General features: G+C 44.2%; 2 protein-coding genes across 6 annotated transcripts; one reads left to right on the top strand and one right to left on the bottom strand.

The window, feature by feature from the left end:
• Positions 1 to 1152: 1152 nt before the first annotated feature.
• Positions 1153 to 4087, bottom strand: psmb4 (proteasome 20S subunit beta 4). The gene is made up of 7 exons (XM_023832122.2): positions 3928 to 4087; positions 2947 to 3153; positions 2397 to 2543; positions 2192 to 2273; positions 1829 to 1945; positions 1481 to 1569; positions 1153 to 1280 (listed from the first exon to the last, which is right to left on the bottom strand). The coding sequence occupies exons 1-7, from the start codon at positions 4047 to 4049 to the stop codon at positions 1268 to 1270; spliced, it is 777 nt and encodes a 258-aa protein (XP_023687890.1). The 5' UTR covers positions 4050 to 4087; the 3' UTR covers positions 1153 to 1267.
• A 33-nt stretch (positions 4088 to 4120) lies between these two features.
• rfx5 (regulatory factor X, 5) lies at positions 4121 to 13896 on the top strand. Of its 5 annotated transcripts, none has more exons than XM_072705993.1 (10): positions 4121 to 4171; positions 6546 to 6710; positions 7329 to 7362; positions 7443 to 7525; positions 8170 to 8295; positions 8693 to 8812; positions 9502 to 9577; positions 9670 to 9868; positions 9991 to 10085; positions 10705 to 13896. In XM_072705993.1, the coding sequence occupies exons 2-10, from the start codon at positions 6601 to 6603 to the stop codon at positions 11710 to 11712; spliced, it is 1851 nt and encodes a 616-aa protein (XP_072562094.1). In that variant the 5' UTR covers positions 4121 to 4171; positions 6546 to 6600; the 3' UTR covers positions 11713 to 13896. The 5 variants fall into 5 exon arrangements, with proteins under 5 accessions (XP_072562094.1, XP_072562090.1, XP_072562093.1 ...); XM_072705989.1 differs by lacking the exon at positions 4121 to 4171 and adding an exon at positions 4184 to 4793; XM_072705992.1 differs by lacking the exon at positions 4121 to 4171 and adding an exon at positions 4803 to 5152.
• The last annotated feature ends 787 nt before the right edge of the window (positions 13897 to 14683 follow it).

The following is a 14683-nucleotide window of genomic DNA, read 5'->3' as shown; positions in this document are numbered from 1 at the left end:
AACGCAGACGGACAATACAATGACCGGGCTGGGGAAACAAACTGAAACGCGGACTAAATACAGAGGACTAATGACAACAACCAGAAACAGCTGATCACATGGGGATTCCACACGGGGTTAACGAGGGGGCGTGGCACATGGAAGGAGCGGACAATCGAGGCATGACACTTTTTTTTTTTTTACTTCACAAATTGTTTGGATACATTTTCTTTAAAAATTACTGTTTTGATAAATGTGCTTAGATGTTTAGTACAGTATATGCTTTTCTTGTTTTGTCCGGTTCATTTTGTGTTTAAATGGTAAAAAAAAAACATTTGTATAATTTTTTGGGGCCGGGAACCAATTAATTGGTTTTCCATTATTTCTTATGGGGAAAATTTGATCAGAACTCGAACTTTTTAGGATTCAGTCCGGAGTTCTGAGGTACCACTGTATTTGTGCTTAGTGCAGTATTTATGACAAAACAAACTGTAGCCAAGCAGAACTTATCTACCAATAGTGTGTGTCATAAGTTGCCAGCGGATACGCATCAGTGATATGTGGCTGAAGGGCTTCAGATAAGGCATAAAAATTTGCCCAAACACCAGCTGTTCAAAATTTATGTTCGCCCACTATTTGATTAGTAGTATGCCTAAAATATTTAGAGGCATCTTTGTGAAGCCCAAGAGTTAAGCTGTATAAATTTGGAGTATCCTTATGTTTAATAAACGTTTCAGACTTTTAACTGCAAAACGCACCACCACACCACCATCTTTTTGCCTTGATTATCCACAATATCTCCTTTTTTAAAATAGATTGCGGCTGCTGAACCGTCCCTTTCTTCATTGCCACTTGAATGCTTATTGCTTACATGATATACCAAAAAACTAGCATGTGGCATGCTGCTTTAACTGAATTTAATAAACATTAGGATACACTGAATTACTAACTTTTGGGTGTCACAATCAATATTGATTCAAATCAAATGGAATCGGAAATCAAATGAATTCGGGAAAGCAGTGGCGATACCCAGCCTTCATATGGTGCAGTAGTCTTTGCCCCATCTTCAGGAACATTTTCCAGAATTAAAGTTTTTTAATCAGTATAAACTTTGCTCTCAAAAACAAAAGTGAATAAGGGAAAGGTGCTTTATGTAGGGATGACCCAACAGTGTTTAATGTGTACATTTATTTCCTTTTACAAAAGATTAAACTGATTACATAGTGAGGGAGCTAGAACATTGCAGTGAGGGTGAATAAGGAGAGTGTTCATGGCAGCCAATCAGGATTCACTCGAAGCCACTGCAATTCAAACAGATGAAAGAATTTCAAAGGGCTGAAACATACAACTTAGATTTTCAAAATGCTGCACCAGGTTCTTATATAACCAATGATTTATCCAGAGAATTTCACAGTCAACATCTGATTAATAGTTTGTCCTATTCCAAAGAATTGGTATTTATCATAACTCTAGAATCCACATGCAGTCAAAGACAACCTACCTGACCATCTGGGCAATCTCCCAATTTGTCTCCGATGATAAAGGCCCAAGAATCTCTACCCCAGCTTCCGTGACAATGGCAATTTCATGCTGAAATAAAAATGTTACAAAAATGCTGATGGGGCTAGTAATACACACTCTGTCATTTATATACAGACAAACGTTCACGAATCAATGATAAATGTGGCATCGATATCCATAAGATGAGTCTGCTGTCTGCAGCAATTCTATGGCATTAAAAATGAGAAGCCTTCCAAGGCTACCCAAAGATGTCATGACTGATCAATATGCAATGGAGTTTAGTGAATTGGTGGTGATTTGCTCTGAGAAGCTCTTCTGACAGACATACCCTGTTGTAGGAGCGAGCATCACGGTAATACAGCACTTTGAGGCAGCGCTCAATTAATGCTCTTGCTTCATCCTTTGTTATCTCCACCTTGTTCTCCACCACCTCCCTCATTAGGGGCTGCAAAGAAACAGGCCAATCACATACGCACAATTCTAGCACTTCATCTGGACTGTATACACAACGGTATAAACAAAAATGTTGTTTTTTTTTTTTTTAAAAGTATGAATGAATTTTCAACATGTCCATCAATAAAAGTTATGTTAGGACAATGTCAAAAAAATGTATCTAAAGATTTGTGTTACAATGACAGTTTCACTAATATTGTTGATTGTTGCTATCAAAGCCAATGCTCAGTCTGCTTACCTGAGCCAGGTAGGCACCAAACCCTGTTGCCACCGTGGGAGCCTCATAGGCCACTCCCAGCTTGTCCACATAGCCAAGGAAACTAAGGACAAACAAGAGAAACTGGAAATCATCTCCCTAAGTCACATCTACAGTTTCATTTAACAGGTCTCCATTAGTTTCAAGTATGAACTTGATGAATATTGCACGCCACGCTTCCTCTCACCTTTCTCCATTGTAAAATCCACCAATGACTACAGTGTTCCACAGGGGATTCATCTTGCAGCGTCTATTGTACATCACCCTGGTCAGCCAGGAATGGATGGCTTTGGGACTGTAGCTGTGACCATCACCCAACAGCTCCTCATCAATCCTGTACATACAAGTGACGACGCATGAGTGGCGATAGCCTGTGGATACACTCCTGCTTACAGACACACATTCGTCCATTCCATTAGCTTCTCCAAACATGAAGGGTCGGACATCAAACCTCAAGAGTAACGGTGACTTCCGATACAGCGCAAATGCACTCAAACACTACCACATTTTTAGAAGGCTAGTAACAAGAGTGTAGTTCAGCTCAGCAGAATAGAACGCCGTGCCTGTGATTTGCTAGTTCAAATCCCAGAGTCGGCAGACTGATTTTACCGTTGGGCCTTTGAGCAAGGCCCTTAAGCCCCAACTGGTCCAGTTCTGACCCTGCTTTCACTGGTAGGTCGATTTGGACAAAAGCGTTAGCGAGATAAGGCAATTGTAACTAGTAACATCAGACTTACACCATCTGTTCAATGATTTGTTTCAGGTACTGGTAGTCTGCGTAGTCCCCAGAAGCGCCCAGGATGGTGCTGTCGTTGACCTTCATCAGGCGGGAGATGTTGCGGAAGCGTGCCAGCGAGCCGTAGGAACCCAGCATGTCGGCGGCGATGATCACCCCACCAGTAAACTTCACGCCCAGTACAGACGTACCCGTTACCATCGGGTTTCTGCAAAGAGAAGTGACCATTAATGCTATTTTTTAATACTCTTTGCTATTTAATTATACAAATACTTTAAACAAAAGATCATATGTATACATATGGTTTAGTATGGCACAGAAATCTATTTTAACTGTCAATACAAACATTAAAGTTGTAAGAACAAATTTATACACCCGTATGAGTAAGCTAAATTTGTAAAGGAAGGGCTCTTAAAATATAGTTCGAGTTTCACGTTAATCTTTCAATAAAAAAAAAATTCTTAAACGCACACAATGTACTTAAGTGGCATATCGATTGAACAAATGGTTTATACAGTCAATGTTAGTAATGGAAAATGCATGTGAATGACTATTAGAATATCAGGCTTTATGTAACTTCTGCTCAGACCTACACAGCGGTTAGCAGGTGTTAGGGCCAATTCTTCAATACAAAATCGCCTTATGTGACCATGGTTTAAAGATGCAACCTTTCACACTACTTTTTAAAGCAGAGGATAGATGGCTATAAAACGAACGGAGGTACGCAGTCTGCAGCTAGCTAGTCATTAAAATCATAAATATTAAATACATTAGAAATATACATTGTGAATACAACGTAAAATTAGAAATTAATAATAGGCATCGTTAAATGTTACAAATATAAAAACACCCGACGTCCCAATTGTTTAGTTTCCACCATGATGATACAGCACAGCTAGGGGAAAACGAAACTGTCATACAATGTTCACTGGAAATACACTTTCCAAGAAGAAACTTAATAAATGGGAGAAGATATACTTACAACGTATGGCGAACGGGTCCACATCCAGGTACTGTACTGCTGTTATTCCCTGGAAAAGAATAAAGTTGACCGGGTTTCGGCCCATTCTCCCAAAAACTAAGCTTCATTCCGCTAGAATCCATTTTGAAAACTGGCGGAAATTATGTCACTTTTTCTTTTAAAACTACGGATGTTGGCAGCCATGTTAAAGACTGGCAAAGTGCATTGTGGGACATTGGAAGATAGATAGGTTTTTGTTTCAAGCGTGAGTGTGTAGCAGAAGTATGGCAGTAGGAATTGGCATGGATATTACTTAAATAATTCACATACATGCATAGAAAAATAGAAGATTATTTTAAAATATAGCCATCTAAAATCTTTTACTCAAGGATTCCGTATGTGGGATTTAAAGCCTTCAATCTGAATCGAACTGAAAACTTGGCAGTAATTATGCCTTTACATTATGTGAAGCTGGAAATTTGTGGGAAGTGTGACATGTTTTAAAAAACAGAATGACACCATATAATTTGCTAAACTGAATTTATATGCATAAAATGTTTACGGTTGCAGCATGTAAACGCTAGATATCACCTGATGAGAACGCTTCTACACAACACCCATTAGGTTACGTTGCTAGGCAGACTAAAATGGATGATTCATTAATTTACGTTACTGGGCAGATTAGCACATAATCTCCTATCACAATAAACTTTTGCAAGAAAATAAACAAATTTCACCAATCGAATTTAAGATAAACTCAGTATCCGAGTAGTAAGACTACAATCCACCAATCACAATTGACTCTTATTCGGTAGTCAGGCAGACATGACACAGTTGTCCAATCATAAAAAAACTGAAAGGGGATTTTTGCTGTATCTTTGAGTCAGGTACTTTCTTATTTCTTTTTTTAAATACACAATCTTTATATACGGTTGAAATTCGTTGTTAACGTTTAACATTTAGTGCAAGAGGTTTTCGCGAGAACTGTTGCGGAAATTAAACGTTGTAGCTACGAAGCCTTACACGGCTTTTCATTAGCCTGGCTAGCTAGCCAGTAAGATGAAATAGCGATATTCGGCTACCTACGATAGCTAGCTACATGTGTTTATTAGCTGGTGACTTAGCTAGACTCGGCGTAATTGCATCGGCTACATTTCGCGAGCCTCGATAGTTTATAAACTTTATGGTTCGTGTTACTAGCTACGTGTCTAGGAGAACCGCGATCGACGCCCGGTACCCTTGAAAGGTCCGTCGAAAAATACTAAGAAAGCGGGAAGTATGTGAATTTAAGCGCATGACCGTAGCATGCAGAACGACGGCGACGATATTCATGGAGGGAAAAAAAAGTTGAGAGACTGCTGCTGGCCAACGTTACAAGTCAGCAGCGCCGCTGCACACACGTTTAGACAAAGTACTCATCGTTTCGCACAAACACCGCTGTATACGTGTGTGTGTGTGTAAGGTGTTAAAAAAATGCTTCGTTTCGTACTGTCTGTATGCCTTTCCTGTGGTTACGTCGGGGGAACTACCCTGGATTTCCAGGCAAAAATTTTAAAAGACACATGTTCAGTTGGATGGTGCTGTTAGACGTTTTCACGCTGAAAATCTTGCCCGCCACTGATGTATAAACTTCGGAGTCGGGCGCTGTTTTTTTCTCATAGTTACGGTAAGAATGCGCGCTTCCCGCTACAGACGCTCCCCAGACGCCGGGGAGACGCCGCCGAGGTGGGAGTGTCCGCCCCTGCCGACGGTCCTCTCACTTTCGGCCCGAACTCCCCCGGAGTGCCGCCCTGACCTTGAGCGCTTCTTTACCGGCCTTTTAAGGCATGAGCCATGTGTGAACGGGACAGAAAACGTGTCTTAGTCGCCTTTTAAACTTATTTAATAACTCAATTAAAATGTAATCCAGCATTTCAGATTGATTTGGAAGGGTATTTTCTGCGTGTTTTACATCCCAAAGAACATGTGCTCTCGGAATGTTACTCATGAAGAGAAAGTAATGTAAATACTGAAGCCTATGGAATTATTTTAGTCATTAGCGAACATGCAGCAGTACCGTATTTCCAAAAGTCAAAATGAACAACCTACTTTTAAAACGTTTTAAATTGTTTTTCAGTAATTGGTTGGCATCTAATTTCGTTGCACATGAAAGGTGACAATAAAGATATTAATTCAATCAATCAATTATTTCTTTATCTTTGGAATTGACTTATTTTCCTGTTTGGCTTCCAGACATTCTGACACCAAATTAGCTTTGAGAAGACTTTATTGTCGATTATGTGAATGATATTGATATCATTATTAATACACCATCAATATTTGTGTTTTATTCATGTTTGTCTGGACTTTGCCACCATAGTACACTTAGTATTGGTATCTTTCTGTTCAAGTCAAAATAAGTGCGGGTGTTTTATGCAGATGACGATGCTTAATACTAATGGTAGATCCACATCCTTGACATTGAAAAGTTTTAGTAAAAGCCTGACAGACATCCGGACATTAAGTGAGACTTAAAGTTATTTGGATAAGCTCGTTACAGCTGTATATTTATTAATTTCAGACTAAGTGCTTTGCTGAAGCTGCACAGTAGACTTCCCCCTGGTGTCTGAAAGCTGCACTTCACTGTCGTCTGTTTCCAGATTTTGATGCCCGGTGGGCTCTGAATGTGGTTGGGCACAGAGGTGTGCGGAAGCCATGGCGGAAGATGGTGTGCGGTCAGTGGCCTCCAGGAGAGAGAGCTTTGGAGCAGACGAGGGCGACTCGGCACCCAGTATGCTGCTCCAGAAGCTGAAGAGCAACATCTCGTAAGACTGTCCCGTCACAGACCTCACATTGACTGTCCCGTCACAGACCTCACATTGACTGTCCCGTCACAGACCTCACATTGACTGTCCCCAGGACTCTGCCACCTGTAGATCGTTGTGATAATATTGTTGTTTGCATCTGTAACTTTCTGTATTTTTTAATCACTTGGTTTAAGGGCTCCTATTTTAATTAAACTGTAATAACAGTGACAATAATAATAATAATGAGAGTGTTAACAATAGTAGTATTCATCTATCCATCCACCGGTCATCCATAAGAGCATAAGAAATTTACACATCCATTCAAAGCGCCTCGGGTCGAGACTGTTGTGAAAGGCGCTATATAGAAATTAATTGAATCAATATAATGCCTGTCACTGTTGAGTGTGGTTCAGTAGGTTAGGACACTTTTCTCGTGATTGGAAGGTCATCGGTTCAAATTCCAGGGCAAGCAGAGTGATTTGACTGTCGGTTGCTTGAGCGAGGCCCTTAACCCCAAACCGCTCCAGGGACTGTCTGACCCCATTTGCTCAGACGAAATGTATGTTGCTTTGTCAGTGTAACTTTGGCAGGCCTCTGTACTCTGTGTTTGTATTCATGCAGTTTTTATGTTTACAGCAAATCAATACAGTGCAAAGTGGACTCGATCCTGGTAAGTGTCCGAATCTTTGTAGTTGTGCTGTCTGTTGCCAGTGAGAGTCTGCACATGCTCAGTTGGCTTCCCCTCTACAGCAGGATGTACAGCGCTTCTCCGATAACGACAAGCTCTACCTGTACCTGCAGCTGCCGTCCGGCCCTGGAGCTGCGGAGAAAAGGTGTGCCTCTCTGCTGCGGGAAGGGGCCGGATCCTGTAGCTGGGGACCAGTTGGGGATATGGTGACTAGTTGGGGACATGGTGACTAGTTGGGGATATGGTGACTAGTTGGGGATATGGTGACTAGTTGGGGACATGGTGACTAGTTGGGGATATGGTGACTAGTTGGGGACATGGTGACTAGTTGGGGACATGGTGACTAGTTGGGGACATGGTGACTAGTTGGGGACATGGTGACAGTGGTAGCCCTGAGTGTGTTCAAAAACCTACATTTGAAAAATTCAGCAGTACACCAGAAATCATGACCCGGTTACTCAACATAATCTACAGACTTTGTAGTAAGCAGTTTATTGTAGGAACTATTTTCTTCTACCAAGCTCCACACAGCAATTGCATCACTGCACAGAAGATATGAGCACGAGCACTCCGACGAGATCTTCTGCACAGTGATACGATGGGCAGAATAATCTGGATGGAGACATAGCACATAAGCCCCCCTAAAACATCAGTTTTTTTTTTCATTTTGGAGTGAAGTGGCTCTTTAATCTGCTAACATGTGAAGTTTACTGGGGGAATCAGGCGAAGAGGCAGGAGCTTCTGTTTGCCTCCTCTACATTCCTGCCTCATCTTCTTCTCGTCAAGCAGCAGCAGCAGCGATTCCAGCTCCTTCAATGTGGCTGACCAGCTGCACACTTGCAACTGGATCCGCAGCCACCTGGAGGAGCACGCCGACACCTGTCTGCCCAAGCAGGACGTCTACGAGGCCTACAAGTCAGTGTCAGGGTCTCTCGGAGACCTTAGCAGGGATGGAAAATGGGCACCTGTGATGGGTAGTTTTCTGAGGGCAAAGGTCATTCAGACTCTTAATTCCAGGCTAATTCTTACGTTACATTACATCTACGTTCCCTGATTGTTCTTAATGATATGATTTCCTGATTAGGTTCTTGCTTTGTTGGGAGATGTTGTGTAGTTCCTGCTGCAGTCCTGCTTACACTCATTCCTCGACAGCACCTGTGTTTGTAATGTGCTGTTTGCCAATCTTGTACAACGCTTTGGACAAAAGCGTCTGCTAAATGATGCAGATGTAATGTAACGCTGATATGCCAGTTAAATGCTTCTCTCCAGCGTGTCGTGATGTTCCAGCTGGATTCCTCTGTTTCTCAACCAGGAGATACTGTGACAACCTACATTACCGGCCACTTAGTGCAGCCAACTTCGGCAAGATCATCCGTGACATCTTCCCCAATATCAAGGCCCGGCGACTTGGTGGGAGGGGCCAGTCAAAATATCCTCTCGGTCCTCTCTCCATCTGCTGGCCTTTCCTGTTTCCTAAATAGCTTCTGTGAAATATGCACATGGGTGACTGTACAGAACAGTGTCTTGTGTAAATGATTGGGCTGGTTTACTCATGTTTGTGTAGAGATTGTTTGTGTTTAGGGTGGTTCACCCTGCTGCCTCACACTTCTGGAGTTGTGGTTTGGAATCCCGCCTCTCCTCCTTGCTTGTGAAGGTTGCATGTTGTCGCCGTGTATGCTGGGTAATCCAGTTTGCAGTTCAAAGACATGCAGTAGGGCTATTAGGTATCTCTCAATCGTTCATGCTGTTTGTGTGTTTGTGCCCATTGATAGCCCGGCATCCTCTCCTGGGTGTATGACATATGCTGCCTGGCACTAACTCCCGGGGCCTTTGTCAAAAAGCAGCATTTCTTGCTTAAACATAACTAGTTGGATTTAAGGTACCCCAGTTGAAATTAGACTACATCTCTGTCCACTTACATTTAGCTGAGGCTACCTAAAGTCTGACAAGATACCCGGCTAAGCACGCAGTCATGCTTTCTGAAACAGACCCCAGGACTCTCCACTACCCTGATCAGGATAATCGGTTGGAAGATGGATGGATCTTTTTGCTTTTGTCATTGATAGTTTTAACAGTTGTTTGTGAGAACGGTTGGGACCTTAACTCTGCCGTCGACACATACTGCTACAGCGGGATCCGGCGGAAGACCGTGCTCAGCATGCCCCTGCTGCCCAGCCTGGACCTCAAGAACGATCCGGTACGACACCCATGTCCGCCCTTGCCCTGCTGGCAGTGTCCAGCAGCCGTCTGCCCGCCGCTCATTGGACTGCTCCCTCTTTAACTTTGTAGTCGGAGCTAACGGAGTTGGTGCAGACCTACAAGCAGGAGGTGACGGAGGCGGCATGCGAGCTCATCTGCAACTGGGCCGAGAAGATCCTGAAGCGTTCCTTCGACACGGTGGTGGAGATCGCCCGCTTCCTGGTGCAGGAGCACATCGTCAACCCGCGCTGTAGCCAGGCCGAACTCGTCACCTCTGCCACCTTGGCAGGTTAGTGACACTCGCATTCAGTTAATCGCATGGTGGCGAGTGTGGTGCCGACACACATGCGGGTGAAGGTACCCCGTCCTACGGAGTCAGCCGGACTCAGCACTCCTCTCCTTTTTCAACAGGCGGCCCTGCAAAGCCTCACAAGGTGATTAAGAAGACTCCAACCCTCCCTAAAGGGGGCAGTGCAGATGGAGAGGGGAGTGGCTCTGAAAACAAGGTACCATATCTTGATTTTTTTTTTTTTTTTTTTTGGTGGGGGGGGAGGGGTCTTTCCAGGCAGCACACCCCAGGTGAGGAGGAATAAAAAAGTGTATTAGCCAAAGTACGGGAAACTAGAGACGGTGCAAACAGTTAGGATGATAGACTGGGTTTATTGACCGGAGCTCAGAATTCTGATTGGCTATGTGTTGGCCCCTCCCACTGCCGCACCGCCAGCCTGACAGTAGCGGACTGACTCAGGTGACTGGGTTCCATGATGATTTCCCCAGCTTCCCTCAGGCACCAGAAACTGAAAGGACTGATCCCCATTCTGCATGTGTCACTTCTGCTTTAATGTTACAGTTTGTATGTTTGATGATTATCTCTGCTGTGCAGATTGTTCTCGCCCAGATTGCTGGTTTTTCCACATGAGTCCCACACAGAATTTCATCGTATGTTTTTACAGTAGAGTCGTGACAGTAAAGGTGTCTCATGTCAACACGAGCAGTTTAATGTAGACAGCGTCACGTACCGCATCCGTTGGTCAGTCATCGGACCGCCCAGTAACGCCAACGACTTAATCCACCAGCATTTGATTAGTGTTTAATCAGCGTTTACATGCGGTCTGCCTTTTCCAGAAGGACAGAGACGGAGGGGAGCAAGCTTCGCCTAGCAAGGCCACGTCGGCCGAGAAGCAGGGCAAAGGGGCAGATTCTGGGAAGACTGGGGGTCGCGACCTGCAGGTGGAGGCGGCGATGAAGCGTTTCCCCTTGCTATTGCCACGGCGCCCAGACAAGGCCCTGCTGCCGGTGCGCTCCTTACCTCCGGCGCCCAAAGACATGAAGGTCACGCTGCCCATTACGATGCCCACCACGCTGCCCGTCATGATCCTACCCTCGGGCATGAGCCTGTCCTACCACGAGAGGGAGAGACCTCCCCCAGCCGTCACCGTCCCGGCTACACCGGCACCTGGGGCCGTCCAGCGGTCCCGGGCTGCCCCCAAGCGGACTGCTGAGCCGGTGTCCGCTGATGGGGCTGCGGGGGGCGCAGGGACCCCTCCCAAAAGGAAACGGGGCCGGCCCAGAAAGCCCCGGCCAGAGGAGACGGCGCAGCCGGCCCCGACCACGCCGACGCCTGCGGCTGCCGTGCCTGTGAGCGGGGGAGTTATCCAAAAGGCACTCCCTGCCTCAGCAGTACCTTCCCAGCAGCCTCGGCCGGAGGTGATAGAGCTGGTGATCCAGGAAGATTCCGCCCCCGCGACGGTGCTGGACCTCGGCACGGAGGATGCCGGAGGTGCCTCCCATCGCCTGCTAACGCTGCAGCACAATGCCGCCGGCGCAACCTCGCAGGCCATGCCCTACCCTGTCCTGCTTCTGCCAGGAGCCAGCCACCCACTCAAGACCGTAGTGAGCCCCGGCTGGGAGGGGGGCAGGGCTGCGGTGGAGGTCATCCGGAGGGCCCCGGTAGCAAGGGAGAACCGGTCACAGGCCGAGGCTCCAGCTGCAGCCCTGGACACCCTGCTGGAGAATAAGGAGGTCGAGATCACCCTCACCCCCGTGGATTCCCTCTCCGAACCCCTGCTCACCTCTGAGGCCGAATCGGACTGTCCCCAGCCCGGTGCCAGCGGGCAAGCGAACATACCCTAACCCTACCCAGCCCCCCCAAACTCTACCTACTACCCTTCCCCCAAAGATGCCAGTGGAGATTAAGCAAAGGACACTGAGAGCTTCCAGGAACCAGTAATACGGATCCCCTCCACTGTCCCCTTTGAAACAGTCGTGATATTTTGTTGATCGGTCGGAAAAATCTGTGATTGGCGTCAATGGCAGTTGATGAGATTGGCGAAGCCAAACCACTAATGACCTGTGATTGGTGGCAGCTGACGACACCCCCTTCGGGCGGCCCTGTCCCTCGGTAACGAAGTGGGCAGTTAAGGCCTGCGTTGTTATAAATAGTGCATGTTTTTTTCTAAGTAAATGCAATTCTGTGTCCCTGTAAGCCTATCACTTAATTTATGCTGTCATGATGTAACAAGGGGCTATATATCTATACGGGTTTAGACTTCACATACGTTTGAGTGCCACATTTATCTACAGTATGACACTGTACTGGTATTTTTATTTTTTAGGTTTTTTTTTCATGTTTTTAACTGACTGAAAAGTTTGGCAGTGTGTCTTGCCATTTTTTTCAGTGTCTGACTTTTAAAAGGGATTGTTTGACGATTTGTTGTTTTCATGGTATAAGTTTGTGTGATTTCTGTTACTAGCACCCTGTGCTTTTTTGCCTGCCCCGGCAAACTTACCCGGAACCCACCTGATCGTCACAAACCTTCATCAAGAGGATCAGCAGATTTGCTTTATCCTAAGACAACATCGCGACTTGAGGTTCCTCGCCAAGCGCTTTGAAAAACGTGACAGAATCTTATCTAATGATTTTGAAAATGCAGTTTGACCACTTCCAATGAGCACTGATGGATGTTGAGCAGCCCCTTTGTTGTCATGGTATCTACAGCATTCTCGGCACACCTGGAACCACCTGTACCTTTCTCGTTGACCTGACTGACAGCACTTCCCTCTTTGTTCCAGTTGTTACATATCGGAAAAACCCACTGTGGGCAAACGGCTTCCACCTAAGATAATTTGCCAGTTAGGATGTATGCTTTCATGGCTCTCAGAATCAATGAGCAAAGATCTGAAACCTTCACAGAAAAAGGTGAACAACAGTCAGTGAAGAGCCTGTTGGACTGTGCTTGACGATCACTCCCGATGGCACAAAAACCTTGCTGTAAAGATTTAAGCATTTTGAATTGGCACTTTTAACTGTAGTTAATGCTTAGCACTTTAATTTTTTCCTTTCCTAAGAAGTCTCTTCCCAATGAAAGGTGCTTTACTGTGGTGTAGTCCTGCACGGTTCGGGTCTGTTACCCGTGGAGCAAAAACAAAACCAAATTCCTTTTGTAATAATTTTGCAGTAAGAGGTAACTTTCTGTGATGAACTGCAGCTGCAGGAGATGCAAGGAAAACAAAAAATCCAGGTGCAAAAGGCCTGTAATAGTGGAAACGCTGGAATCTGACTAGTATGTCAGCTGCCAGTCTTATTTACAGTGTTCCACCATACAGGTCCTCACATCCAAGACTAGTTCAGTTAGCCACGTGAAGATAGAGAACTTGTATAGTTTAATTTGACTAATTCATTCAGCAAACGAATGAATGGACGTATAAAAGAAGTTAATATCACATCGTACTTGTATGTCATGCAGAAATACAGTTCTGACTTTGACATATTTAAGCCAATATATTTTTTTAATCGACCTGTACATGCTTTTGTTGAGTGATTTGATACGTGTGAGTTTGAGCCATATTTTAAAGTGTATTTAATGTCTGATCCAGGCAGGAAGTGGGAGATCCAGTCTGGCTAAATGTCACCTTAATAAGGGCTCGTTTTCTTGGCTTTCAGCGGTTCCTCCAACCCCTCTAGTCCTTCTGCTTGTCTCTTGCACTTTATTGTTCATTTCAGCCATTGAAATAATTGTGTTTTTCATTTCTAGTGGTGTGCACATGATTTTAAAAATGATGGTTTGATAAAACAATATGGCACCTTATATGTTGGTGGTATTAAATGTAACTGGCTGCAGCTTGTATTCAGTTGTTGAGTATCTCTTGTTTTAGATTTACATTACAGAAATGTTGACCCAGTTGAAAACTAAACAGTAACGCCAACTGTTAATATATTTTCATAACCCAACTATAATAATTGTTGTGTACATAAATTAGTGTGAAATGCACAGTTTTTGTACAACTTTTTTGCCTCAAGTAAATGCTGGCAAGTCAGCTGTTGTCTTAATCTATTTTAATTTTTGCTGTCCTTTGTGTAACTCAAGGATGAAGTTATTTATAGAAAAAAATAACTGCTATAAGGAAATGTCCTGTACTCGTGTTATCAACTGATAAATGCGCTAGTTGTCATGGTTCATAAATGGAATATATACAGAATATATAAGCATCTAGCTTATCCTCAGGTAACCATAGCATAAGAATTATGTTATTTTTCTTATTGTATTCTCTGGAAAATGTATTTATTGACAGTATACTTCAGTGTGTAGTTTCCTTTGATTGTAGTTCGGTGATGCCTATTGTTTTTACTATATGCCGTGTTTTTATATTGAGACGCCAGCAGGTGGCGCCCCTTATGCAGCACAAAACGACGACAGAAGGATGTTATCGATTAGAAGATGAAATCATTCAGTCACGATCTCCGCACGGTGTCGGCCAGTACACACTACACGGTGACTTGGCAGTGAAGGTCTTCACAGACGCTTCCATGGCGTGTGTTTGTTGGAATCTGAAAAGTTAAAATAGGCGGTGACACGCTTGTTTATATGTTCAATAATTCCCATTGTTACAGTACTATATCTAAGGTAGCTAATAGTTCAGTTTCTTCCAGGCAAAAATCAACTATTCCAGATAAAAAATACACTTTAGAGAACATGTTTCATGTCAATTTGTCTGTCGTTTAGGTCCTGCTACCGTCGAAAATGTAGGCGTTAAATAATGATCATCAATCTAGGATAAGTGTAATCAAAATTATGAATTGCGTCCGCATCCTTACCGCAGATTA

This window comes from Paramormyrops kingsleyae, chromosome 23 (genome assembly GCF_048594095.1).
Source record: "Paramormyrops kingsleyae isolate MSU_618 chromosome 23, PKINGS_0.4, whole genome shotgun sequence".
Taxonomy (NCBI): Eukaryota; Metazoa; Chordata; class Actinopteri; order Osteoglossiformes; family Mormyridae; genus Paramormyrops; species Paramormyrops kingsleyae.
The sequence above is the reverse complement of the archived record's forward strand: the minus strand, read 5'-3'. Positions and strand labels throughout refer to the sequence as shown.